The 27,866-nt window shown below is 46.9% G+C and overlaps 1 protein-coding gene across 5 annotated transcripts; it reads left to right on the forward strand.

Moving 5' to 3' along the window:
* Positions 1–27,866, forward strand: ZBED4 (zinc finger BED-type containing 4). Of its 5 annotated transcripts, XM_082636972.1 has the most exons (5): positions 1–104; positions 2,054–2,132; positions 9,186–9,293; positions 9,779–9,981; positions 22,712–27,866. In XM_082636972.1, the coding sequence occupies exon 5, from the start codon at positions 23,052–23,054 to the stop codon at positions 26,577–26,579; it is 3,528 nt and encodes a 1,175-aa protein (XP_082493098.1). In that variant the 5' UTR covers positions 1–104; positions 2,054–2,132; positions 9,186–9,293; positions 9,779–9,981; positions 22,712–23,051; the 3' UTR covers positions 26,580–27,866. The 5 variants fall into 5 exon arrangements, with proteins under 5 accessions (XP_082493098.1, XP_082493097.1, XP_082493099.1 ...); XM_082636971.1 differs by lacking the exon at positions 9,186–9,293; XM_082636973.1 differs by lacking the exons at positions 9,186–9,293; positions 9,779–9,981.

Genomic DNA, 27,866 nt, shown 5'->3' on the forward strand with positions numbered 1-27,866 from the left:
GGGCGCGGGGGCAGACAAAGCCGCGGCTAATGAATGAGAGTGAGTCCGCCTGCGCGGCCGTCGTCCGCAGCCGGGCGGGAGCCGCCCCACGCCCGGCGCCCGTGGTGAGTGCGCGGCCGGCGCCGACTCTGCCTCAGCCGCGAGCTCGCGACCCGGGCCCGGCCGTCCTGGCGCGCCGTCGGGCCGGTGCCGGGGTCGCGGGGGTCGGGGCCGAGAGTCCGGCTGGGGGCCGAAGGTCGCGGGGGTCGGGGAGCCGGGCCGGGGCCGCGGCCGGGGTCGCCGCGATGTCGCCTGCGCGGGGCCGGGGGTTGGGGGGGCGGGGGCGCGGCCTCCCGTCGCCGGGACCCCGCCCGGGCCGCTCGACTCGACCACGGTGCCCGAGCGCCGGGCCCGCGACCCCGGACCCTGGCCCGGCTGACAGCTGGCGCGCGGTGGGCCCGCGGACGGTCGCACCCGGGGCGCGTGTTCCAGGCTGCAGGGTTTGGTGGAGGAAACACCTGAAGTGGTGGAAAGTTGGTGCGGACACCTGGCCCGGCCGCAGCCGCGGAGATGGGATAGACGGGGCGCGGACCCAGGGACTCGGGAGAACGCGGGTGCAGAAGTGCCCAGCCGGTGTGAAGTTTACGCGCTGACCACGCGGGCGCCTCTGCGCGCGGGGCGGGTCTGGGCGCCGCAGTCGTGGGGGAAGCCCGGTGCTGGGGTGGGGGGCGACGGCCGGCGGCCGGGCAGCTCCGCGCAGCAGCAGACGGGTGCTCTTTGGGCGTCTTTCCTGAAGTCCTTTGCCCTCCGCCACTACAGCGAATCGCCTTACAAGTTACGTGTTTAGGATTTTCCTCTAGATACAGTATTTTATTTTCAGTGCACTTCCAGGAAGAGGTAACCAGGGGCCTTATTTACGTATGTCTTAGGAAGCAGATGAGACCTTCCTTATTACTACATGCTTCTGATGCTTTTTAGCTATTGTACGTGTTTCTGGGTAGGACCATTCAAGTTTAAGTAGTGAAAATATGAATCAAATTACAAAGCATAAATTCAAGTGTTTTTTCCAATTGCGGTTGTTTTTCTAGACCGAAGTAAAGGTGGAGTCATTTGTGTATCTTCTTTTGTGTTTTTTCTGTGACCTACACCATCCCTGTTGCTTAAGAGAATTGCCAGCCCCCTTGACTCTCCTTGTATTTTGGGTGACTTTCAGTAGACAAATACATGCACCTCTCTGGAAGCAAGTCCCTGCCAAGCTGAGCCATCAGGAGAAACTTCTGTTGGCATTCTCATGTTCATAAAAAAGGGAAGTTATTTGCTTTTGAAGTTAACTCTGATCAGATCAGTCCATAGGTTTTTTTTTTTCTTCCAGCTTTAAGATCAAGTCCATAGTTTTGAAAAATCCACTTTAGACTTTCATGAGACCAGTGTGATAACGCACCAGTATGATAATGGTGCATCCTTGTGACTTTTTATATTAATTTTTGATGTTTTCTCTATATCATGGTGATAAAATTAGGAGATGATGCAGGATTTAGTTGGAGTTTTTAGGAAGTGCTCTGAATAAGCCAAATTTCAATTATGAATTTCCATACAAAGTTATCTTGTGAGAGGAAACCGTACTCAGGGTTTTCCAATGGGCTGTCCATGCAAGGATGCACACTTCCTGTAATCCTTAAACAGATTATATCTGCTCATCATGATTTACATTTTCTCAGGAAAAGATCTAGAAATCTTAAGAGAGAGTCTGTGACTCTTCAAGAAGGTAATCTCCTATCTTGGAAGAAAGCTCAAACTTGAGTTCACTTCACAGGTGTTTACTTGACACCCCTTCCTCCTCCACTGTTCTGGTTAATTCCTGATGTTTTTGGACATGAAAACTCTGCCCTGTTTTTCAGTGTCACCACACAGAGGAGGAGGTTTGTGAGTAACTCAAGCTGTGCAAAGAATGTTCCTAACGCATTGGGAAAGGTTTTAAGTGAATTATTAGTGTCACTGATTGAATTCTGTGTCTGCGCAAAGGAGGCGATGCGGAATTTACATAGTGAAGGAAACGTGTGTACCTGTATTTCAGATCCCTGTCCGGCCTGGAGTTTGGACAGTGACCAGAACTGGGCAGTGGAGCTGTTGCGGCGTGAAGAGCGGTGATGGCGGTCAGTGCTGTCCTTCACTCTGTGTGTTTCTCTTTGTCTGGCTTCAGCTCCTTCCTCATCTGAACTCTGGTCTGATCTCCTCCTTCAGTGTGAGGACTGCCTGGCGAGGGGAGGGGGCAGCTGAGCAACTCTGGGGCACAGTGAGGCGCCTCTGATGGTTGGTTGGGGGCCCCCCGACTCGCCCTCACCAGCATTGTGTTTCCTTCTGAGCTTCTCTGCACAAGGCTTGCGACTGAGAGACAGTGACTGTCATTCTTCTAGTTACTGTTTGATATTTAAGGTGCTGTTTAAATCTCAGGACTTGACATAAGCTGTAGGAACCATCATTCATATTTACGTTTTGTGTTTGACTGAATTTAGCTGCATAAAAAGGCACAGTTTGCCTCTAGCCCTGACCGTCCTGCAGCCTCTCGGTCAGGCCTCCCTTTAGTGTCTGGATGACAGCAGATTTCTTGTCAGTCACCTTCCAGGTGTTCAGCCCTTTCCACATCCCTGTCTTTCCTGCCCTTCTCCCTTACCCTACTTGTCATTGCCTGACTTTGCATCATTCTGGAATAGTTCAGATCACTTCCTAGCTAATTGTTTGATGTGTGCTTTTGGTAGTTCAAATCCTGGAAGGTATTGTTAGGAATAAAATAAAGTCTTTTCTTCTCATGCCCCCTATCTCTGAGGTAGAGGGGACCAGGAGAGACAGAGGTGCCTGACGCTGCATGAGGTTTTCTCACCTCTCTACACTGCACCTGGCGCTGTTCTACCTGCTGGGGGCAACGATGGTTTTTAAAAGAAGGCCCTGCCATAGGAGAGCTTAACATAGAACATAGTGGGATGGACTCAAACCAGAGAAGGGTGCTCCAGGAAGAGCACAGGCAGGCAAGGGCGGGGGTGGTGGCAGTGTGAGAAGCATGCTCCAGGAAGACCTCTTTTAGGGGGAGAGGACCTTTGAGCCCCGCCGTGCGGGGTCTGGGAGTGATGGAGTGGAGGCCCTGAGTAAGAAGCAGCAGTGTGTGGGAGAGGCTGGCCCCTCCGTTTGAGCCCATGTCCTGTCGTAAAGCCCCCTTCCCAGCCTTGATCAGGTGCCCGCTCTGCTTGGTTTCTGCTCGCATTCAGGTGAAGGCCTTCCAACAGCCAGGCCCTGCCCTTTCCCCCGGCAAAGTCTGTGTCGTAGAAACCACTGATGCTGGGCTGGGCTGGGGTGTCCCCCGCTGACCCACCCGGCTGCTCTGTGTGATGGCTCTTTGATCTGTGTGGCCTGCACCTGCTCTGTCTTGCCTCACCCCCCCCACAGATGTAAACCAAGGGGCTGCGTTTTCACCCAAGGCCACGGCTAACTGAGCCTTACCTTGTGGCTCTCGTGCCGCGGAGGGAGCTGTGTGCTGTTTGCTGAGAGCTCCGGTTACCCTGCCGCAGGCCATGTGCCACGTCTTGGAAGTAAAAGGACTCTAAACACTCTTCCAGCAGCTTCCAGCCACGGCAGCAATTTCAAACCTGTCACTGTGGGACTGCCCTGTACCCCGGGGGAGGAGGTGCTGGTGTTGGGTAAAGGGACCCTCAAGAAGGGAACCACCCAGACAGCCCTGGTCTGTGACCCAGAACATTTCAGGGGTAGGACAGGGACCAGCCGCCCCGAATGGAGTCTGTTTGCCTACTCTGGAATGTGCTTTGTTTCTAGGGTGGCCTTATCAGGTTTTCTGACCACATCTTGTAGAAGTGGCTCTGGTTCTAGGTTTCTGAGTTCACCTCTTTGCAGTGGGCTCTGGCTCTTAGTCCGGGTCCTCCGCCTCAGCTCGGCCAGGCCTGGGTGGTGGTTTCTCCATGTGAGTGGGTGCTGGCACTTCTGCATGGGAGGCAGTTGACGCTGTTGCCACCCCTGGAATATGTGAGTCATGGTTCTCCACCCTCAGAAGGTGCTACAGTTACTCTCAGACGTGGACCAGATCTTAATTTATAGCCTTGGTGGAAAGCCTACCACGTCCAAGGGTAAGCCAGGCAGGGGTGCCGGCCCTGATGCCCTCGGTGTACTTGGCAGCTCTTGGGGTGCACGTGGACTTTGAGTTGAAAACAGATACGCTTCTGTGTTTTAAAGGCTGTGTCGTGGAGAGTTGGAAGAACAGTCCGTGGCGCTCTCCGACCTGCCCCAAGATGGAGCACTTGTCACGACATGGCCATGGCTGCCACCTTCGCCTGTCTGGCGCTTCCAGACTTTCTCTAAGGAGATTGCAGATATCACAGCACTTCACCTCTAAGTGTCCTTTTCTTCTAAGGAAAGGCAAAGGGAGGAATTCCCTGGCGGTCCAGTGGTTAGGTCTTGGCGCTTCAGCACTTCCATTGCCGTGGCCTGGGTTCAGTCCCTGGTCAGGGAACTAAGATCCCGCATGCCACAGAGCGTGGCCCCCCAAAAAAAGAAAAAGAAAAGGCAAAGGGATGTTCTTCTCTCTCCCCAGCAGTACAGCTGTGAAGGAAATGAACGATAATCCCTCATAACATTCAGTGGCCAAGCCACAGTCAGATTTCCCTACTTGTGTTTATTAGCTTGTTTGTTCCAAACCAGAATCTAGTCCAGGTCATTGAACTGAGTCTGTCTCTTTAGCCTTTTTTATTCTGGAACAATAACCCGCCCCCATTTTTTTCCATGACACTGACGTTTTGAAGAGACTAGGCCAGTTGTCTTGCGAATGTCCCATGTTCTGGGTTTGTTTGCCATTTTCCTTCTTTGTCATTTACAGTTGACCCTTGAACAACACGGCAGGCAGTTAGGGGCGCCGCCCTCCGCATAGTTGGGAATCCGAGGGTAAGTTATAGTTGGCCCTCGGTGTCCACAGCTGCTTCCCATCCTCGGATGCCACCAGCCTGGGACCTGCACATCTTCACGTGGGTGGTGCTGGGCTTCCTGTTTGCCGCCCTCAGAGGCTGTCCTTTTGGGACTGACGCCCACTTTCTAGGGCTGTTGTTCTTTCTTTCTGTATTTCGTCTGTGTTTCCCTCGTCCATTACATTCAAGGAAGACAGGAAAAATGCTGAATTCTCTCCTTGTATTACCTCTTTCTGGGGAGCAGTGGCTGTAATATTCACCTGCATTGTGACAAATGTTTTTATTTGTCCTTTTTCTTTGCGTATCAGTGCTGACTAACAGGTTTTCACTTATTCGTTACATTGTAATCTATTAAAGTCCTCTGGTTCTGTTTTTTTGGTGTTCAGATGGTTGTGACTGACCCGTCAGGAGACCCGGCGAAGCCGGCTCCGGGTGCTGCTTTGGCATCATCCTGGCAGCACTTCCTTTCTGCCACCTTTCTTTCCTTTGCCAGAGCTGCAGTCAGCTCTTTCTGCAGAGCACTTTGGTTCCCTTCAGTGCGGAAGGTATTTAGAAACCAAGATCTAGGTATTAGATCTCTTTGTTGTCTTTGTGTATTATTGCAGCTTTAAGTGTTGGTCTGGTGCACAGAGCTAGGAAATGTATTTTTAAAACATCAAGAGTTATATTTTCAATGCAGATTTAAAATTATATAGTTTTACTTAATTTCTTTTATTTTTAAAAAATGTCTTTTTCTTTTCTTTTTTTTTAATTAATTAATTTATTTATTTTTGGCTGCATTGGGTCTTTGCTGTTACACGCGGGCTTTCTCTAGTTGTGGCAAATGGGGGCTACTCTTCGTTGCAGTGCGCGGGCTTTTCACTGCCGTGGCTTCTCTTGATGCGTAGCACGGGCTCTAGGTGCGCGGGGTTCAGTAGATGTGGCGCACGGGCTTAGTTGCTCCACGGCATGTGGGATCTTCCCAGACCAGGGATCAAACCCGTGTGCCCTGCGTTGGCAGGTGGATTCTTAACCGCTGCACCACCAGGGAATGTCCCTCTGTCTTTTTCTTATCCTGAAAATTTTGATTTTTTTAAATTAATTTTTATTGGAGTATAGTTGCTTTACAATATTGTGTTAGTTTCTACTGTACAGCAAAGTGAATCAGCTATAGGTATACATATATCCCCTCTTTTTTGGATTTCCTTCCCATTTAGGTCACCACAGGGCATTGAGTAGAAAATTATGATTCCTTAATGCCATTGGCATAATTACTTATTTGTTTTATGCTAAACTACACAAAAAATGGGTAAAATGACAATATTATTGTTACTACTGCTAATGAAATCACTTAGCATAATTTAAGGTGTTTTTTGTTTTTAAGTTCTTTTTGAAGATACGATCAGAAATCTCACTTGCATTCCTATCTCCTCCACTCTTTATAGGCAACCTTCTTTTTTTAAAATTATTTTTTAAATATTTTTTGGCTACGTTGGGTCTTCGTTGCTGCGTGCGGGCTTTCTCCAGTTGCGGCGAGCGGGGGCTACTCTTCGTTGCGGTGCGCGGGCTTCTCATCGCGGTGGCTTCTCTTGCTGTGGAGCACGGGCTCTAGGCGTGCAGGCTTCAGTAGTTGCGATACACGGGCTCAGTAGCTGTGGCTCGTGGGCTCTAGAGCGCAGGCTCAGTAGTTGTGGCACACAGGCTTAGTTGCTCTGCGGCATGTGGGATCTTCCCAGGCCAGGGCTCAAACCTGTGTCCCCTGCATTGGCAGGAGGATTCTTAACCACTGTGCCACCAGGGAAGCCCCTATAGGCAACCATTTTTATTTCTACTTTATCCTGCAAAAATAAGCACACACACATATATTTGTAACTAGCCCATGGAAAGGATCCTCTGGTTAGCTACCTTTACTTTTCAGTGTTTTCGGCTTTGAAACTAAAAAATGTAAAGTGAATTTCAGAAAATGGGGGTTTTGGATGCCTCCTTTCTACCCCTCATCATCCTCTCCCTCCAGTCTCTGCGCATAATTTAGGATCGCCGTGCTCACTGTTCGAGTGTACCTGTATTTTCTTAATCTCCTCGGTACTTCAGAGCGGTCCTCTAGCTGTCAAGAGATAGGTGGGGCTGAGTGAGACGGGGCACCCTCTGCCCTGGGGGGCCAGGGGCTGCGGGCAGCATCCACAACAAGGAAACTGATGGGATTTGTTCTAGAAGGACCATTTCCCTTATTGTCATTGATTGCCCTATTTAATAGTCATGCTGATTGATTTTATTTTAGACTAAATCTGATTTGCTGGAGAACAGAAGCAGAACCACGGAACGGCTGGTTCCAGATGCCATCCAGGTGCACGGTGAATAGGTAGCCCTCGCCTTTCAAGGCCAGAGTAGCCTCCAAAGTTTTAAGATAGGTGGCAAAAACCAAATTGTTATTCACACACATAGAAAATTATCAAAAATGCCTCGGCAACATAATCCTTTTGTGGTTTGAAAACTAAAGCTAATGTGCTTTTTTGTCTTTTTAAAAATTTGGTGCTAAAATAGTAGAAAAATTATTTTCTTTAGTAGTAAGCTGCTAGAGCAAATGACAGCATTTTTCCTAAAATAGAAACAACAGGGACTTCCCTGGCAGTCCAGTGGTTCAGACTGCGTGCTTCCAATGTAGGGGGCCCTGGTTCCATCCCTGGTCGGGGAACTAAGATCCCCCATGCTGCGCGGTGTGGCCAAAAAAAAAGAAAAAAGAAAAACATCTTTGTTATCTATGATTTTGAAATAATATGTACAAAACTAGCCCAGTAGTAGAAAAATACATAAAACGGAAGGTGAAAGTCTCTCCTGATGACCACGTTGCAGATGCACGTTCACATATGTGGGTGCGTTGACACCCAGGGCCTGCCTGACCCTCCTGTCTGTGCCGAGGGCAGTGGGGCGGGGCCTCCCTCCTGCTGGGGTGGTCCTTGACCGTGTCATGATAGTTTCATGAGGTGTTTTTTTGTGTGTGTGTGTTTTTAAAGTTGGAGAAAATATTTTATTTTATATATTTATTTATTTTGGCTATGTTGGGTCTTCGTTGCTGTGTGCGGGCTTTCTTTAGTTGTGGCGAGCGGGAGCTACTCTTTGTTGTGATGCGCGGGCTTCTCATTGCGATGGCTTCTCTTGTGGCGGAGCACAGGCTCTAGGCGCACGGGCTTCAGTAGTTGTGGCTCGCGGGCTCTAGAGCGCAGGCTCAGTAGTTGTGCACAGGCGTAGTTGCTCCGCAGCATGTGGGATCTTCCCAGACTAGGGCTCGAACCCGTGTCCCCTGCATTGGCAGGCGGATTCTTAACCACTGCACCACCAGGGAAGCCCCTCATGAGGTTTTTAAAATCCTTTTTATCTTTTTTTTTTAAATAAATTTATTTATTTATTTTTGGCTGCTACTCTTCGTTGCGGTGCACGGGCTTCTCATTGCAGTGGCTTCTCTTGTGGTGGAGCATGGGCTCTAGGCGTGCGGGCTTCAGTAGTTGTGGCTCGCGGGCTCTAGAGCACAGGCTCAGTAGTTGTGGTGCACAGGCATAGTTGCTCCACAGCATGTGGGATCTTCCCGGACCAGGGCTCGAACCCATGTCTCCTGCATTGGCAGGTGGATTCTTAACCACTGCACCCCCAGAGAAGCCCCTCATGAGGTTTTTAAAAACCTTTTTATCTTAAACTATAGCACAGGAGGACTTTCCTGATGGTCCAGTGGTAAAGAATCCGCCTTACAAGGCAGGGGACTCAGGTTCGATCCCTGGTCAGGGAACTAAGATCTGACATGCCGTGGGGCAACTACTGAGCTCCTGCGCCTCACCTAGAGAGCCTGTGTTCCACAAACTACAGAGCCCACACACCCTGGAGCCTGCACGACACAACTAGAGAAGAGAAAACCCGCACGCCACAACTAGAGAGCAACCCGTGCGCCACAACGAAAAAGATCCTGCATACCTCAAGGAAGATCATGCGTGCCACAACTAAGACCCAACACAGCCTAAAATAAAAATAAATAACGTATAGCACAGAGACAATGCATAAATTAATAGCTCAATGGGTTATGATAAGGTGGACACTTTTGTGACCATCCCTTGGGTCAAGAGAGAAGATTTTCCCTCCCGGGAACCCTTCCGCGCGCCCTGTCCCAGCCACGTCCCTCCCTTTGATACCCAACGCTTCCCTTTCTTCGTAGTTTTATGATGGGATTGCACGTCTTTAAGCAGTAGTTAAGTGTTGCCTGTTTTTCACGTGACGTTTCAGTCCCTTACCTACAGGGCACCCCCGCCTCCCGTGGGAGTTTGGTGTGGAAGAAGCCAGGTGGCTGGACTCGTGTTTCTCAGTCTGGATTTTGCCGGCCACGGCCCTCAGGTGTGGTTTAATGTGTTTGCCTGCTCTTGGTTCCTTTAAATTGGCGGTGGATCTAAGGCCTGATGAGGTTCAGCCTCCTTCCTGGCTGTTGTGTTGCTCCCTTAGGGAGGACCTCGTGTGTGAGGCTCTCGCTCTCTGCTGTTGGCAGCCAGCAGTGCACAGACCTGCAGGCTTTAATCAGTAAGAAGTTACGGGACAGGGACGTTCCGGCTCAGTTACTGCGTCTTTGTTCATGAGCTGGGCTTGGAGTAAGAGGACCCTGTCCTTAGCTCCTCCGTCGTTATCTGGTGCTGTAGTTTATGTAGGAAACTGAAGAAAAATGCTTGCTTCTTTCTCTTTATCGGTTTCCTATCATCCTCCAAAGGTGACCAATTGAGCATTTTATTTTATTTTTATGCACTCATAGATTTAACATATTTGATGTGTTTAATGCATTATTATGACGATCCTTATTTACGTTCAAATTATCTCATTTTTTTGGACAGTGGGAGCCCTTACAAGTTGGCGCCTAGATCCTTCTGACACAATTCTCGTCCCCTCTCAGAGGTTCCTTGCTCTCTGGTATGCCAGAATGTTCTAGGCTCATTTTGTATTCTTCCTGCCCAAGACCTGCAATCAGCCATTCCTTCAAAAGCCCTGGTCTTCTTTAATGGGAAATGATGTTTCACAACCATAGTCTGGATGTCAGGTAAGCTCATTCCCATTGGGTTGGTCACTGTTTTTAGGTCTCGGCAGTGAGCAGAGCTGGGGTAGGTGTCCTGCTCACCGACTGTAGGATGTGCATTTGACCTTTCCTGTCCTGGGTCTCTGTCTCTGTCTGAGGATGCTGGTTCTCAGGGACATGGGAGGTGTGAGTCTTGTGCTATCGCTGGTCACTCCTCTGCTTCACCCTCACTGTACACGCCTCAGTCTCCGAGTAACAGTGGCTGTGTCGTTACTGAAAACAGGTTGGTGCTTTTTGCCTAAGACTTCCCATTGTCTTCCCATCCCTCTTTGCAGTGATTCGGGCTCTACATGGAAGCGCGGTAGCCATTGCCTACTGTGCTCTCTCCCGGAGACCCTCACTCAGTCTTAGTCCTGCAAGGAAGTATATACTGAGCACTCACACAGTCCTTTCATCAGTGTTTCTCTAGACTTTTTGGTTGAGGTTCGTTCTCTGTTAGATTTCTCCGGAAGGACTCAAGGAAAAATATTTTCTGAATTCTTGCATGTTGATAATAGTTTTTCTGTGTCCCTTATACTTGAAAGCCAGGTTGACTGGATATAAAATGCTTGGCTCACATATTTTTTCCTCAGATATCTTAAATATGTTATTCTGTTGTCTTGTATCATAAAACATTGCTGTCAAACTCATGACAATTTTATTTTCTTTCCCTTGTACGTGACCTTGGTTTTCCCCTCAATGGCATTTCTTTTCTTTTTAAGTCCAGTGATTTTCCTAGAATATACCTCAGCATTAATTGTTAAGGATGGATTTTCTCAGCTTTACGGTATGCTCTTTCAATATACGTAGTTTTACAATTTTTATTTCAAGGTGTTTAGTATTCTCTTCTTTTGCTTTGTGCCCTCCTTTTTCTGTGGGGGATGCTCTGATTATACATGTGTTGGATCTTCTTTGCCTGTGTTTTCAATTGGCCAGTTTCTCCTGAGTCTTTTTTAGCTCTTCATTTCTTCTTCATTAAAAAACTTTATTTTCTAAACTCTTCTGTTTATCTTAAGAAATCATCTGTGGGGTTTATTTGTTCTTATGTTGCTTCTAACTTAGTCTTTATTCTTAAAATGGCATTTTACTTTTTTTTAGTTTTTTGAGCGTGTGTGTTTATTTTGCTGAAGATTTCAGGTTACAGGGAGGCCGTATACACAGCCCACGGCCACCACCCACCACCCCTTTTTGCTGGCTTCATTCTCTTGTTTGAACAGATAGAGCTCTTTCTCTTTCTTCCCCCTCCAACTTTCCCCTTTTTCTCTCCTAGCCTCATGCTTTGCAATTTGCAAAATGACATTTTACTTTTATTTGTAATATTTTCTTAGGATCCATAACCTCATTTCAGTGTTTTTCTATTCTGATTTATTTTGTTCTTTTGTATTATTTTCTTAATTTCTTTAGCTTCTTTTGAAATAAGTTATAGTTTTCATTTAATTTGTGCTTATATTTTTCTAGTGTGCTTTCATTATCTATAGAGATGTTTTTCTGGTCTTCATTTTTTTTCTCTCTTACCCTTTTGTAGGATTTGACCTTAATTCTTTTCTGTTCCTTATTGTTTTAGTTTTCTAGTGCTGCTTTAACAAATTATCACAAAGTGGTTGAAAACAGCATAAATTTGGAGGTCAGAAATCTGAGATGGGTCTCACTGAGCTTAAATCAAGATGTTGGCAGGCTGCCTTTCTTTCTGGAGGCTCTAGCAGTGAATGTTTCCTTGCCTTTTACACTTTCTAGAGGCTGCCTGTGTCCTTGGATGTGGGCCCCCTCCCTCTGTCTTCAAAGCCAGCAACACTGCATCTCTCTGACCTTGTGAAGTCTCTCTTCTGCCTCTTCTTTCCACTTTTAAAGACCCTTGTGATGACATTGGGTCCCCCCAGATAATCCAGGATAATCTTCTTCTTATCCTGGATCAGTAACCTTCATTCCATCTGCGTCCTTATTCATAATCCTACTTTGCTGTCACAGATCTGAGGATTAGGACGTGAACTTCTTTGAGGACCGATTACTCTGTCTGCCACACTCATTTTTACCTGATACTAGTTTTGTTTTGTTTTTTAAATAAATTTATTTACTTATTTATATTTTATTTTTGGCTGCGTTGGGTCTTTGTTGCAGCGAGCAGGGGCTACTCTTCATTGTGGTGCACGTGCTTCTCATCATGGTGGCTTCTCTTGTTGTGGAACACAGGCTCTAGGTGCATGGGATTCAGTAGTTGTGGCTCACGGGCTCAGTAGTTGTGGCTTGGTGGCCCTAGAGTGCAGGCTCAGTAGTTGTGGCTCACAAGCTTGGTAGTTGTGGCTCGCGGGCTCAGTAGTTGTGGCTCGTGGGGCTTAGTTGCTCCGCGGTATGTGGGATCTTCCTGGACCAGGGCTTGAACCCATGTCCCCTGCACTGGCAGGTGGATACTTAACCCCTGCACCATCAGGGAAGTCCTGATACTAGTTTTTAACATTCAAGAAGGAGAGGTGGCTGAGGATAACTTGTCCTAACTCATGGTGCTTCCTATTCTGCAGTCTTTATCTACTACTGAAATTGTGGCTGCTTCCATTTTTATGTTTTACGTTGTGTATCTAGGAATATCTGTAGTTTTCTTGTTATGTCTTTGGCTTTGGTACCCAGGTGATACTGACCTCTTAGAATAAACTGGGAAGTATTCTATCCTCTTTCAAAGAGTTTATGGAGATTGATATCATTTCTTGTGTAAATGATAAAATTCACCAGTGAGGCCATCTGGGCCTACATTTTTCTTCATGGGAAAATTTTAAGTAACTAATTCAATGTCTTTACTTGTTATAGGTCTATTTTGACTTTCTGTTACTTCTTGAGTCACTTTAGTTAATTTGTTACTTCCTAGGAATTTTTCCGTTTCATGTAAGTTGTTGAATTTGTTGGTAAACAGTTGTTCATGGTCCTCTCATATTTCATTTAGTTACTTTTTTTGTTTGTTTTAAGGTTTTTTGATGTGGACCGTTTTTAAAGTCTTTGTTGAATTTGTTACATTATTGCTTCTGTTTTATGTTTTGGTTTTTTGGCCGTAAGCCATGTGGGATCTTAGCTCCCCAACCAGGGATCAAACCCACACCCCCTGCATTGGAAGGCAAAGTCTTAACCACTGGACCGCCAGGGAAGTCCCTCATTTAGTTTTTGAGGAGGCAGTGGTAATGCTCCCAGGTTTTTGCAATCTATGTCTTCTTTTTTCCTTGGTTAATCTAGCTAGGTATTTGTCAATTTTGTCAATGTTTTCAAAGAACCAACTTTCAGTTTCATTGAAGTTCTATATCACTTTTCTGTTTTCTATTTCATTAGCATCCACTCTGATCTTTATTATTTCCTTTGTTCTACCTTGGTTTGGTCTGTTCTTTTTCTAGTTTGCTTTTGTTTTCTTTTTATCTGGAGGTGAATGTTTACATTATTGATTTGAGATCTTTCTTTTCTAATATAGGTATTTAAAAGCTATAAATTTCTTTCTGAGCACCAATTTAGCTGCATCTCATGTATTTTGGTTTGTTGTGTTTTTATTTTCATTCAGATGAAAATACTTTCTAATTTCCCTTGTAGTTTCTTTTTGACCCGTGGATTATTTAGAAATGTGTTATTATTTCCAAATATTTATTGATTTTTCAAATTTTCCTCTGTTACTGTCTTGTAATTTAACTTCATTCTGGTTGAAGGATATATTTGTATCATTTCAGTTCTTTTAAATTTATTAATACTTGTTTTATGGCCCAGCCTCTGGTCTGTACTGTGGAATGTGTTGTGTGCAGTTGAAAAGGGTAAGTATTGTGCTGCTGTTGGATGGAGCCCTGTGTAGATCTGCCAGTTCAAGCTGGTTAATAGCACTGTTCACGTCATCTTTATCCTCACTGACTTTCTGTCTTGCTGTTCTAGTTGACCTCCCTTCAAGTTTGCTGATTCTTTCTTCTGCTGGCTACCAAGCCCCTCTAGTGAATTTTTCATTACAGTTATGCATTTCAGCTCCATAATTTCTAATTTCATAATTGGTTCTTTTTCATAAGTTTTCTCTCTATACTGATACTTACTTGGTGAGACATTGTCCTACTTTCCTGTAGTTTCTTTATATGTGATTTCCTTTAGTTCTTTCAGCTTATTAGAGTAGCTGATTTAAAGTCTTTGTCTAGTAAGTCCAACCTCTGGACACCCTCAGGAACAGTTTCTTGGTTTATTTTTCCCCCATGTATGGGCCATACTTCCCTGCTTTTTTTGTGTGTACATCTTGTCATTTTTTTTGTTTTTGTGGAAAACTGGACATCATTTGTTGTTATTGCTGGGGGTTTGTTTTGTTTTTGCCCATTTGTTCCTTTAGTGACCTTCCTGGACTAATTCTGAAAAGTCTGTACTCCTTGTAGTGTTTGGACACTTCAGTCTCTGCCTGGTTAGCTTGGTGTCAGTGATTTCCTGAAATCCACTGAGCTGAATGATTTCCTTAAATGCTGCCAACAGATGCACCCGCCATCTTTGCCAAGAGCTGTGCGCGTGCCTGTGCCTGTGTGTGTGTTGGGACAAGCATTAACCTTCTCCTTGCACAGGGTTTCAAGGTCAGCCAGAGGTGAGAGATGTGGTGGCCCCTCAGGGCTCTCCTGGGCTTGTCCTTCTACAGCTGCAGGAATCTGTCAGAGCCTTTCACAGCTCGCTGCAGACATCTCGTCCCCCCATCTTCCTTCTCAGCCTTTGGTCAGGCTCTTGTTTGCCCCACTGGAGTTGCAGGGTTAGGCAACTGTGATGTTACAGAAGTGCAACTGTTTGCAGCAGAAGCCCAGGGAGAGGGCTTTACCCACTGAAGGCTCTGAATCAGGTCAAATAACTACCATGCCCTGTGAGCAGGGCTTTTCCAGGGACCTGTGACAAAGGTCAAGTGGTGACAATGCTGTAGACAGTGGGACTTTCTGAGGGACCGCAGGCCCGGTCTGCCCCTCTGGTGGCTGCAAGCCTGCTGTTTTTCACAGCTACCGTGGTCCTGTGGTTCCTGTGGGGAAGGAAGGATGGGAGTGAAATGTTCTAACGAGTTCCCACAGTTTTTCTTAAACAAATGCTCCTCAGGTTGTTGCAAGCCTTTGCTTAACCCCCAGAGTTGTGAACAGTTTGATGTTGACAAGTTTCTAGCACTGCCTTTGCTTTCCTGCAGCCACTGGGTTATGGAGGTCCTCACTTACCACTCTGAGTAGTGCTTGCGTCATGAGATTTCTCCTCCCTTCTCTACCCTTCCTTTGCTGTTTCTTTTGTCCCTGAAGTGCTCAATTTACAGTCTATTCCCAGCAGTTCCTCTTTGAAATGGTTCTTTGCCCTGGAGGAAGCATGGGCTGGGTGGTTTTTCTCCAGCCTCTTTGGACCTTACGGTGGACCCCTGACATACATCCACTCTGATGAGTGCAGAAAGCTCCTCCCAGTTTCAGCAGCTTGGTCCTCGGGGCTTCTGGTGAATACCTGTTGGCTACTTTGGGATTATCAGTAATCACATGCCCAGGGCTGCTTTCTTTTTCTGCCTGTACAGATCTAATACCACATGGGCCTTGCATATATTCTTGGTTTGTCCTGTCGGCTTATATTTTGGAGTTAAGGAAATACCTCGTCAGGTTTGTCTTCTTGTTGGTCTCATCCATGAGATTGTGGTTTTGCTCTTTTAGTTCTGTGCTGTATTACCAACTGAAATAATGAACTTAACTGAAGTTCAAGTGAATAAAATAACTACACTTAAGAGAAAAAACTGACCCAAGGGCCTCCCTGGTGGCGCAGTGGTTGAGAGTCCGCCTGCCGATGCAGGGGATACGGGTTCGTGCCCCGGTCTGGGAGGATCCCATATGCCGCGGAGCGGCTGGGCCCGTGAGCCATGGCCGCTGAGCCTGTGCGTCCGGAGCCTGTGCTCCGCAACGGGAGAGGTCACAACAGTGAGAGGCCCGCGTACAGCAAAAAAAAAAAAAAAAAAAAAAAAAAAAACTGACCCAAGAAACTCTTGGACACAGTCCTTGTTTATATACCCTCAAGCCCAAAGACAAAAATGTATAAACTAATATTTCTGTTCAAAAGCCTGTTTTTCCTTGGTGGTATGGGTTAGCATTCTGAAACTACTTTCTGAATATTGAAGGATTGAGCAAATGAGCAAATCTTTTAAGGCTAGTGGGAGCCAGATTTCTTGCAATTGGAGAAAGAAGTTACAGATATGGAAACAGGGAGGCTTGGATGATCCTGGGATGTTGGATTGAAATTGGAGGCATCAGCGTGAACATGTGGCTTTTATCCACCTGTGCATGTGCATGTAGGCGTACGTGTGTATTAATGGTTTTTACTTAATTCCATTGAAAGGGCCTAGAAACAAAGGCACTCCAGTGACAGTGGGCGCACCAAGCACCTTGCTCTTTACCCACCCCATTATTGTTTTTGTTAACTCTTGTCGTTTTCTGTGCATCACTGAATTTCCATGTGGGATTATTTCTGCCTGAAGAACACTCTTGCATTTCCTTCAGTACAGGTCACCTGGTGACACATTCTGTGTTTGATTTGTCTGACAGTGTTTTTATTTCGTATTAATTCCTGCAGGAATATTTTTGCTGAGTATTGAATTCTGGTTTGGCTTTTATTTTTTTCACAACTATGAAGATACCACTCCTTTGTCTCCTGGTTTACATTGCTTCTCTTGAAAAGTCAGTAGTCTGTCTAGTTATCTTTTCTTAAAACAATTCCTATGGAAGTGGTGTAATATATACTAGTGTAATGACCTATGCACTCATCACCTGGCTTTAACAATTACCACCTCAGGGCTGCTCTTGTTTTATCTGTACCCCTCACCCCACCCAGTTATGTTAAAGCAGATACCAGAAATCATATTTCATCTGGATATTTTTCAGTAAGTATCTTGAAAAGATGGGATTCTTTGAAACGTTTTATCTACAATATCTTTGTACCTAATAAACAAAGAATTAATATCGAATGCTAATTCAGTATCCGAGTTTCCCACATAGTCCAAAAAATGTTCTTATACAGTTTGCTAATTCAGATCAGGATTCAAGTATAATTTGTTTGTTAAAGAAACTGTGTTGTTTGTCCTATAGAATTTCCCATAGTCTGGATTTTGCTGACTTCATCCCACTGGTAGTATTTAAATATGTTCCTCCATCCCTTGTAATTTTTATCTGTCTGCTTTATCTCTTGTTTTTAACACTTTTTTTTTTTCTTTAAATCTTGCTTGGGGTTTGTAGGGATTCTCGAATCTGTGGTCTGAAGTCTTTGATCTGAACTGCCTTTTTTTTTTTCCTGGTTTTTCTCTGTTGTGGTTTATCACAGCATTTTTTTTTTTTTTTTTTTTTTTGGCGGTACGTGGTACGCGGGCCTCTCACTGCTGTGGCCTCTCCCATTGCGGAGCACAGGCTCTGGACGCGCAGGCTCAGCGACCATGGCTCACGGGCCTAGCCGCTCTGCGGCATGTGGGATATTCCCAGACTGGGGCACGAACCCATGTCCCCTGCATCGTCAGGCGGACTCTCAACCACTGCGCCACCAGGGAAGCCCTATCACAGCATACTGAATAGAGTTCCCTGTGCTATACAGTAGGATCTTGTTGTTTATCCATCCTATAGATACTAGTTTGCACCTGCTAATCCCAGACTCCCAATCCTTCCCTCCCCCACCCGCCCTCCTCCTTGGCAACCACAAGTCTGAGTCTGTTTTGTAGATAAGTGCACTTGTGTCATTTTAGATTCCATATATAAGTGATACCACATGGTATCTGTCTTTATCTCACTCACTTAGTGTGATCATCTCCAGGTCCATCCATGTCGCTGCACTCACAGCCACATCTCTTCTTCTTCCTGCACTCTTGTCTTCTGTCCACCGCTCTGGCCCCCCAGGGCTTCCAGTGCTCACTTCTGGATGTGAGCAGTGGCCTGTTTCCACCCATGTGCCCTGGACACGTTTCTCACCCTCTCTAAGCCTCAGTGTCCTCGTGTGTAAAAGGAGAAATACCAAACTTAATCTCCCTCGAAAGATTTTCGTGTGGTTTAAATGAGACAACACAGGTTGAACCCACGGTGAACAGTCACTGTTGGCTCTCCCATTCTCATCATCCCACGCTCTTGCCCCAGGAGCATCTCCAGAGAGAGTCAAAGTCAACCGGGAATGTAATGTTTGCCATGAAGGGAGAAGAGCTGGTTTCTCCCAGACCCGGAGAGAGGAATGAGGACAAGGCTGTCCAGGACTGAGAAGACATCCGGGCACCGAGGTCGTAAGGGAAGGAGCGGCAAGGCAGAGTGACCTTGAGCCTGTGACCTTCCTAAACGTACTGAGATCCAGTACTTCTTCATAGAGGCCTTATAACCTTTATTACATAGATGACTGTGTCTTCTGTGACTAAAGCAGTGGGACCTTTCCTTCCTGACCTGCCTCTTGCCTGGACCCCCAGTGTGACACTGGTTACAAGTGTGAGGCGGGGGTGGGGGGTCCTTGCCTTGTTCCTGAGCTTTCCCTGCCCAGTGTGATGGTAACCGTAGAGTGTTCCTAAAAGCCCTTGTAAGGTTGAGGAAGTTCTCCTCTCTTCCTACCTTGCTGAGAGTTTCTGTTGTGAATAGGAATAGAAATGATGTTAAATGTTTTTCTGCATCTAATGACATGACTCTATGGTTCTCCTCCTTTTTTTCCATTAGTGTGGTGAATTCTGTTGGTTGAACATTTAACGTTAAACCAGACATGCTTGTGATGAGCCCCTCTTACTCACAGTGTATTATCGTTAATGTAGTGCTGAATTTGATTTGTTAAATTTTTAAGAACTTGCTACATTTTCTTAAGGTTTCTCTATGATCATAGGGATATGAATCTGATTCTTTTCTTAAAATGTCTTTGCTTGTTTTGGAGTCAGGGTAATACTACCTCATTAAAAAAAAAAGAGTTGGGAAGTGTTTCTTCTATTTTCTGGAAGAGTTTGTGTTTCATTAGTTTTTTTTTTTTCTTTAATGTTTGGTGAAATTCACCAGTGAAGCCATCTTGGCTTGGAAGTTTCTTTAAGGGAAGGTTTTTAACTACAGGTTCAGCTCTTAAAATAGATAGAGGGCTGTTCAGGTTTCTCTTTCGTGAGTTTTTGTAATGTGTGTCTTTCCAGGATTTACCTGTTTCATCTAAGCTGCTGAATTTACCATCATAAAGTCACTCATCTATTTCCTTACTATCTTTTTGCATCTGTAAGATCTTTGGTGAAAATCCCCTCTTTAATTCCTGCTATTGGTAATTTTATGTCTTTACCATTTTTTTCTTTAATCAGTCTGTAGAAGTTTGCCAATTTTGTTGATCTGTCCAAAGAACCAGTGTTAGGTTTCGTTGATTTTTTTTTCTCCCCTGCCTCTTCCCCCGCGCCCCCAGTTTCAGTGATTTCAAATCTTTTCTTTATTGTTTCCTTCCCTTTGTTTGCTTTGGGATTAAATTTGCTTTACTTTTCCTTGTGATTTTTTTTCTTTAACCCTTGGCTTAATATGGAAGTGCTATTTATTTGAAGATATTTAGGATTTTTCCAGATATCATTCTGATGTTGATTTCTCATTCAGTTCCCTTATTGCCAGAGACTGTTCTTTGTTTGATTTCAGTTCTTTTAAATTTATTGAGATTTGCTTTACTGTCCAGAGAACAGTCTATCTTGATGAATGTTTTGTGTCCACCTTTAAGTGATATTCCGTTGTTGTTTGGACTGTTCCATAAATGTCATTTAGGTCAAGTTGATGATAGTGATTTAAAGTCTTCTGTTGTCTTTACTGCTGTTCTGTCTACTTGTTCAGTAAACTGCTGAATGGGGGTGTGAAATCCCATTTGTAATTTTGGTTGGTCAAGTCTCCTTTTAGGTCTGTCAGGTTTGCTTCATGCATTTGGAAAATCTGTTGGTAGATGCGTGCATGTCTGAAGAACTGCCCCCTTTGTCCTTTATGTGATGTCCCTGTCACCCTGCTGTGTCATTCTCACACCCTCGTCTCAGGCTGACTTAGGCGCCAGCTTGCTCCTGGTTGGTGTCAGTCTGCTGCACCTTTTCTGTCCTTTTGCTTTGAACCTATTTGTGTCTTGATGTTGAACATGTTTTTTGTAGGTAGCATATAGTTAGTCTTACTTTTTTACCCAACCTGACAATCCCTGCCTTTCTTAAAATACAACTTTATTGGTTGTGTAGGCTCTGTCCTGTGTCTTCTTTCCTCTGATGCTCTGCTCCCAGAATGCTTCACGTCTGGCCACCGATATGTGGTCTTGTGTCCCACACTGACTGTTCTCCAGCACCAGCTGGCTGTCCCTCAGTTCAGTTCTGACACCACCACCTGAAGTCATCCTCAGATCCCCCGGGTCAGGGCCCAGTCCCACAAGACCGCTCCCATTCAGACACCAACCCTCGTTGTCCCCTGTATTTCTGACCAACCGGCTTAAGTCTGGGTTCCCACAATAAAATGCTAGGGTGGCTTACAGAACTCAGGGAACCCTTACTGACATTTATCAGTTTATTGTAGGAAAAGGATACGATAAGGGACACAGATGAACAGCCACATGAAGATGCACAGGGCGAGGTCTGGGAGGGTCCTGAGTGCAGGGACTTCTGTCCTCCTGGAGTTTGGGGTGTGTCTCCTGCCCGACACGTGTTTGTGTTCACTAGCCCAGCAGTTCCCCGAGCCCCCTGGACCATTGGGATTCTATAGTGGTTTCATCACGTGGGCGTGATCAGTATTAACTCAATCTCCAGTCCATCCTGGGGGGTGGGGGGGTGGCTGAGAGTTCCAAGTTTCTGGCTGCGGCTCTTTCTGGTCACAGGCCTCCATCCAGGAGTCACCTTGTTAGAACAAGAGACGTTCCTGTCACTCAGGAACTGCCAAGGGTTTTAGGAGCTCTATGCCAGCAACCAGGGGCACAGACCAGTGTACATAGATATTTCATACTTTTTCACATTGGGTGTAATTGACATACAATAAACTGCACTTATTTAAAGGGTACAATTTGCTCAATATACACACACTTATATCATATTTATATACATAAACAGTTTGCTGCCAACATTTGTGGACAAATCATATGGGCATAGGCACTCACATGCAACTAATTTTCAGCAAAGTTGCAAAGGCATCCTTTTGTTGAGAAGGATGTTCTTTTCAACAAATGGTGTTTGAACAATTAGATATTCATATGCAAAACAATGAATTTGAATCTTTCAAAGATCTAAGTATAAAATATAAAACTTCTCGAAAACACAGGAGAAAATCTTTCTTAGATACAACCCCAAAAGTACAATCCATGAAAGAACAAATTGGTAAATTGGACTTCACTAAAATTAAGGGCATTTCTTTTCCAAAAGTACTGTTAAGAGAATGAAAAGGCAAGCTACAGACTGGAATCATATGCCTGATAAAGGGCTTCTTTCCAGGCATGTAAAGACCTCGCCCTGTGCATCTTCATGTGGCTGTTCATCTGTGTCCCTTATCGTATCCTTTTCCTACAATAAACCGATAAATGTCAGTAAGGGTTCCCTGAGTTCTGTAAGCCACCCTAGCACTTTATTGTGGGAACCCAGACTTAAGCCGGTTGGTCAGAAATACAGGGACAAGAAAATACACAATCTGTGAAAACATGGGCAAAACACGTGAACAGATGCTTCACCAACGGAGAGAAGCAAATGGCAAATACGCACATAAAATGTTCAGTATTATCAGTCATTTAGGAAATTGCCAATTAAGGCCATAATAAGATACCTTTACATACCTATTAATTAGAAGGGCTAAAATTAGATTGATGGACCTTACCAAGTCTTGGTATTTTCTCTTTACCATCTTTTTCTCACTTTTTTGGATATATAGTAATGTGTATATGTTACTCCCAAATTCCTGATTTATCCCTCCCCCCTACCTTTCCCCTTTGGTAACCATAAGTTTGTTTTCTATGTCTGAGAGTCTATTTCTGTTTTGTAAATAAGTTCATTTGTATCATTTTTTTAGATTCCACATATAAGTGATATCATATATTTGTCTTCTTTTTCTGACTTACTTCACTTAGTATGATAATCTCTAGATCCATCCATGTTGCTACAATGGCATTATTTTATTCTTTTTTATGGCTGAGTAATATTCCATTGTGTATATATACCACATCTTCTTTATCCACTTGTCTGTCAATGGACATTTAGGTTGTTTCCATGTCTTGGCTACTGTAAATAGTGCAGCTGTGAACATTGGGATGCATGTATCTTCACCTATGGTTTTCTTTGGATATATGCTCAGGAGTGGAATTGCTGGATCATATGGTAACTCTATTTTTAGCTTTTTAAGGAACCTCCATACTGTTCTCCATAGTGGCTGTATCAATTTACATTCCTACCCACAGTGTAGGAGGGTTCCCTTTTCTCCACACCCTCTCCAGCATTTATTATTTGTAGACTTTTTGATGATGACCATTCTGACAGGTGGGAGGTGGTATACCTCATTGTAGTTTTTATTTGCGTTTCTCTAACAATTGGTGATGTTGAGCATCTTTTCATGTGCCTTTTGGCCATCTGTTTGTCTTCTTGGGGGATATGTCTATTTAGAGGGTATTTTCATTGTGTAACTGGTTTGTAAAAAAGTCAAGGAACAAACTTTTCTGTTTTAATTTCCCATTATGGAATTCCTTTCTATGCATACATTGAGGCTCATATGTCCATGACAGTGTAGATATGAAATGTAACTGAGTCCAGTGTCTGACTTGATTTCATCTTCTGTAGATAATGCAGAAGGATCACTGTGCCATCAAGATGACGGCGATCCTGTGTCTGAGACAAGCAGGTCCCCGCTGCGTGAATGCGTGTCTACACCGTGAAGTGTTTAAGAGTAGAACTTCTGGAAAGCAGCGGTCCACACCCTAGTGACATGCTCAGGAGTTCCCTAGTCTACTCCTCAGTAAGATTTATGATTAGCCATATTCATAAACATCCCAAAAGATAGGATTCTTTTGAAAGAACTGAAGATAATGTACATTTGGGGGCACAAATGAGCATTTGGATCAGTTTTCTGCCAACCTAGGAGGTCAGCATCATGAAGCAGCCAGAATAGTTATGGTCAGTCATGGAGAATCACCAGGAGACTCGTCCCAAAGGGGATGGTGATTTTGTTTCTGATAAAATAAATTTTAAAATAGAAGAGGAAGATGATGATCAAATCCCTAATCACAGTTTGGAAAGAATGGACTTTAAAAATAAGCAGGAGGACAGGAAACGGGCTGACAGTGGTGACAAACGGGCAGAGGGCAGAGAGGCGAGCTGTGGCTGCCAGCCCCCCGGGAGGCGCATCTCTCCTGACCCCGAGGACGACTACGGGGCCCTATTGTCACAGTATAGCAGCACCCTGTACAGCGTGGCCATGGAGGCCGTGACGCAGAGCCTGCTCTCTGGCCGCGGCATCGGCTCCAGGAAGAAGTCCCCGGCTTGGAAGCATTTTTTCATCTCACCCCGGGATAGCACGAAGGCCATCTGTACGTACTGTATGAAGGAGTTCAGCAGGGGCAAGAACGAGAAGGACCTGAGCACCAGCTGTCTGATGAGGCACGTGAGGCGGGCGCACCCCACCGTTCTCGTGGAGGAAAACAGCAGCGCGCCAGCCCCAGCCTCCGTCCCTGCCCCTCTGCCACGGCTCCCGCCACCACCCACTGACGCCGGAGACCTGGGCACCGTCCTGTCACCTGGCAAACTCGTCCCCAGAACAGCCTCTAAGAGCCCGTCTCCCCATCAGGTGACAGAGGAACCTGGCTCTGTGGTTTCTTCCGAAGAGGCCCCCTCCGATGTGTCAGTCTCTGAGAGGTACAGCAAGGATGAAGCCCTGGCGGGGCCGCCTCCCCAGCCCCCCAGCCTCCACTGCGACGAGCCTGCAGAGAACGGGGCTGAGAAAAACCTTCCCCTGCCCAGGAGTGCATCCGGGTCCAGGAGGAGGTCCGCTGTCTGGAAGCACTTCTACCTGTCACCCCTGGACAACTCCAAGGCCGTGTGCATCCACTGCATGAACGAGTTCAGCAGGGGGAAGAACGGGAAGGACCTGGGCACCAGCTGCCTCATTAGGCACATGTGGCGGGCACACCGCTCCATTGTGCTGCGGGAAAACGGCGGGGGCGCTGGCGTGCCACCCCCCTACTCCGCACCCCCAACCCTGCTGCCCACCCCACCGCCGCCCGACAGAGAGCCCAGCCCCGCATCCTCATCTCCAGGGAAGCCGGTCCAGGACTCTGCCTCCGCGCCCTCCTCCCCCGACCGGCTGGCGGAGGACCCGCCGGCGCACTGGAACCTCGGAGATGCGCTGGTGGAAGACGCGTGGGCATTGTCGTCCTCCTCTGATGTGGGCGAGGCCTCATGGGCATCGTCTCCCGAGAAGCAGCCGAGCGACGCGCCCAGCCCTCGTCCACTCGAGTCCGGTGCCGTGTTCCAGCAGAACAAGAAGGTCATGAGGAGGCTGAAGTCGGAAGTCTGGCATCACTTCTCGCTGGCCCCCACGGACAGCCTCAAGGCTGTGTGCAGGCACTGTGGCTGCGTCATCAGCCGGGGGAAGAAGGGTGACGTGGGCACGAGCTGTTTGATGCGGCATCTCTACAGGCGCCACCCGGAGGTCGTTGGGAACCAGAAGGGCCTTCTGGGGGCCAGCTTGGCAAATTCGCCATACGCCACCTTGGCTTCTGCAGAAACTTCCTCCTCCAGATTAACTGACCTGCCGACCATGGTCACAAAAAAACATCAAGTTATGTTTCCCGTCAACAGCAAAAAGACCTCAAAGTTGTGGAATCATTTTTCTATCTGCTCCGCAGACCCCACGAAGGTCGTGTGCTTGCACTGTGGCCGGACGATCAGCAGGGGCAAGAAGCCGACAAACCTGGGCACCAGCTGTCTCCTGAGGCACCTGCAGAGGTTCCACGGCGGCGTGCTGAAGCCCGATGCCCCCCGGACGGCGCCACCCTCCCCTCCTGGTGCCCACGGGCCCCTGGGCTCAGAGTCGGCAGGCGCCTCCTCCTGCGATGACATCAACGAGAAGTTTTATGATTCGCATCCAGTTGCCAAAAAAATAACAAGTCTCATTGCTGAAATGATCGCACTTGACCTCCAGCCGTACTCGTTTGTGGACAACGTTGGCTTCAATAGGCTGCTCGGATACTTGAAACCTCAGTACTCTCTGCCCCCTCCGTCCTACTTCTCCAGGACGGCCATCCCAGGTATGTATGACAATGTGAAACACATCATCACGTCACATCTCCAGGAAGCCGAGAGTGGTGTGGTCCACTTCACGTCTGGAATATGGATGAGCAGCCAGACCCGGGAGTACCTGACCCTCACCGCCCACTGGGTCACCTTTGAGTCATCAGCCCGGCCGCACTGTGAGGACCACCACTGCTCGGCGTTGCTGGACGTGTCGCAGGTGGACTGCGACTACAGCGGCAGCAGCATCCAGAAGCAGCTGGAGTGCTGGTGGGAGGCCTGGGTGACGTCAACTGGCCTGCAGGTGGGGATCACGGTCACCGACAACCCCAGCATAGGGAAAGCGCTGAATGAGGGGGCACGCTCGAGTGTGCAGTGCTTCAGTCACACGGTCAGCCTCATCGTCAGCGAGGCCATCAAGAGCCAGAGGCTGGTCCAGAACCTCCTCAGCACCGCACGGAAGATATGCGAACGGGTCCACCGGTCGCCCCGGGCGAAAGCTAAGCTGGCGGAGCTGCAGAAGGAGTACGAGCTGCCGCCCCACCACCTTCTCCAGGACGTCCCGTCCAAGTGGAACACGTCGTTTCACATGCTGGAGCGGCTTATCGAGCAGAAGAGGGCGGTGAACGAGCTGTCTGTCGAGTGTAACTTCCGGGAGCTCATCAGCTGCGACCAGTGGGAGGTGATGCAGTCCGTGTGCCACGCGCTGAAGCCCTTCGACGCCGCCAGGCGGGAGATGAGTGCCCACGTGTCCACACTCAGCCAGGTCATCCCCATGATCCACATCCTCAACAGGAGGGTAGAGATGCTGTTTGAGGAGACCATGGGCATCGACACCATGCTTAAGTCCCTCAGGGAGGCCATGGTGAGCCGCCTGTCTGCCACCCTCCACGACCCCAGGTACGTGCTGGCCACCCTGCTGGACCCGCGCTACAAAGCCTCCCTCTTCTCCGAGGAGGAGGCCGAGCAGTACAAGCAGGACTTAATCAGGGAACTAGAAACGCTGAATTCTACCTCAGAGCCTACGCCCGTCTCCAACGGATGTGACCCGGGCTCCCCACCGAGAGACTGTGCCGGGGAGGAGAGCCTGTGGTCACTCATGGCCAAGATGAAGAAGACCGAGCCCAGAGGGAGGACGAAGGTCCCGGAGGACATGGTGCTCGCATACCTGGAGGAGGAGGTGCTGGAGCATGGCTGCGACCCACTCGCCTACTGGAACCTGAAGAGGGCGGCCTGGCCGGGCCTCTCCACCTTGGCTGTGCGGTTTCTGGGCTGCCCCCCGAGCATTGTTCCCTCCGAGAGGCTGTTCAGCACACCCACTGAGAACGGCAGCTTTGGCCAGTCCAGGCTCATGATGGAACATTTCGAGAAACTTATTTTTCTGAAAGTGAATCTTCCCTTAATATGCTTCCAGTATTGAAGCTCACGGTGGAGCCACCAGATGAGAAACAGCATCTGTCCCGGGCTGGTGGCTCGCTGCGGTCAGGGCCCTGCGGGACAGCAGGCCGGGCGCTCAGGTCCACATCCACGGGAGGTTCCCGTCCCAGCCCTCGCCGTTATGTCCACATGTGCCTTACCCAGTCCTTCAGGCCAGGTACCACGGTGTGTTTTTTAAGAAGTCCAGTAGAAGCAGTCTGTCTTGTTAATTATGAAATACAATGATTAGGTTTTCATTCATAACTGTAAAATGTTTTAAAAGTTGGGGGTTAGGAGTTTGTTTTACTAGAATGGCGGAGGAGATACAAGCAGTTTTATTCTGTAGGCTTTTTATTCGATTATGTAAAAAACACAAATCAGGTACTGTATTTTAGTTTAAAATTGCTTTAATTGCAACAAAACCGCTTTTGTGGCTGTCAGATAAAATCTGTATATAGGAGGTGGAGTTCAAGTCATCCTGACTGAGCAATTCCTGGCTGCAGGCTCTAAAGTGCGTTCAGGGGACAGCGAGTATTCTGGGAGGTGACTGTTTACACAACAGAGACATGGCGTTCGAAGACAAGCCTGCACTCACACGTATCATGGAATGTCAGTCATGTAGGGTTCAGGGGAGAGAGCACTGCCGTTTTCAGGGGTTTGCCCTCCGTGCCACGTGGGCTGTTAGCTCGGACACATCCCCGCCGTTCACAGTGAGCGCCGGGGGTGCCTGCTGTGTAGCTGGTGCACAGCGTGACACGTTTACAGCATCCTGTTGATGGAATCTCCAAGCCTCTGACTCAGTGGCTCTACACCATGAAGCTATCTTGAAATTTGTGCACTGACCCCCAATTTGATCAAATTATGTATACAGTCCTTTTTAGAAGAGGTGGTTTATTAACAGGGAAGAAGATTGCTATAATACAGTTGTAAGAATAGCCTTAGGTGTTTAGATTTTCTTTTTGATAATAGGGAAGATTCAGCCATCAGTGGGATATTTTAGAATCCCAAGGACATCACAATGGAGTATCAGTCATCAGGTTTTTTTTAACAATAATACGTCTTCAAAGTTTTTGCCTCAGTGTCTAGAAAAGGGTTCATTTTCTTATTTCAAACCAGGTAAATATTCTGGGTGAAACAAGTCACTGATTTGCCTGTGACCTTCTAGAAAAGTTGTCGTTTTGTTAAAATACTGTACCTATTATTAATCTGAATTTGCATTGACTATGTTTTAGTGTATTTATAAATGGTGAACTCAGTTTCTGAAATTAAACTTTTTATTTGCAATTTTCTA

Source organism: Mesoplodon mirus, assembly GCF_964341445.2.
Source record: "Mesoplodon mirus genome assembly, chromosome: 11".
In the NCBI taxonomy this organism is placed as follows: domain Eukaryota; kingdom Metazoa; phylum Chordata; class Mammalia; order Artiodactyla; family Ziphiidae; genus Mesoplodon; species Mesoplodon mirus.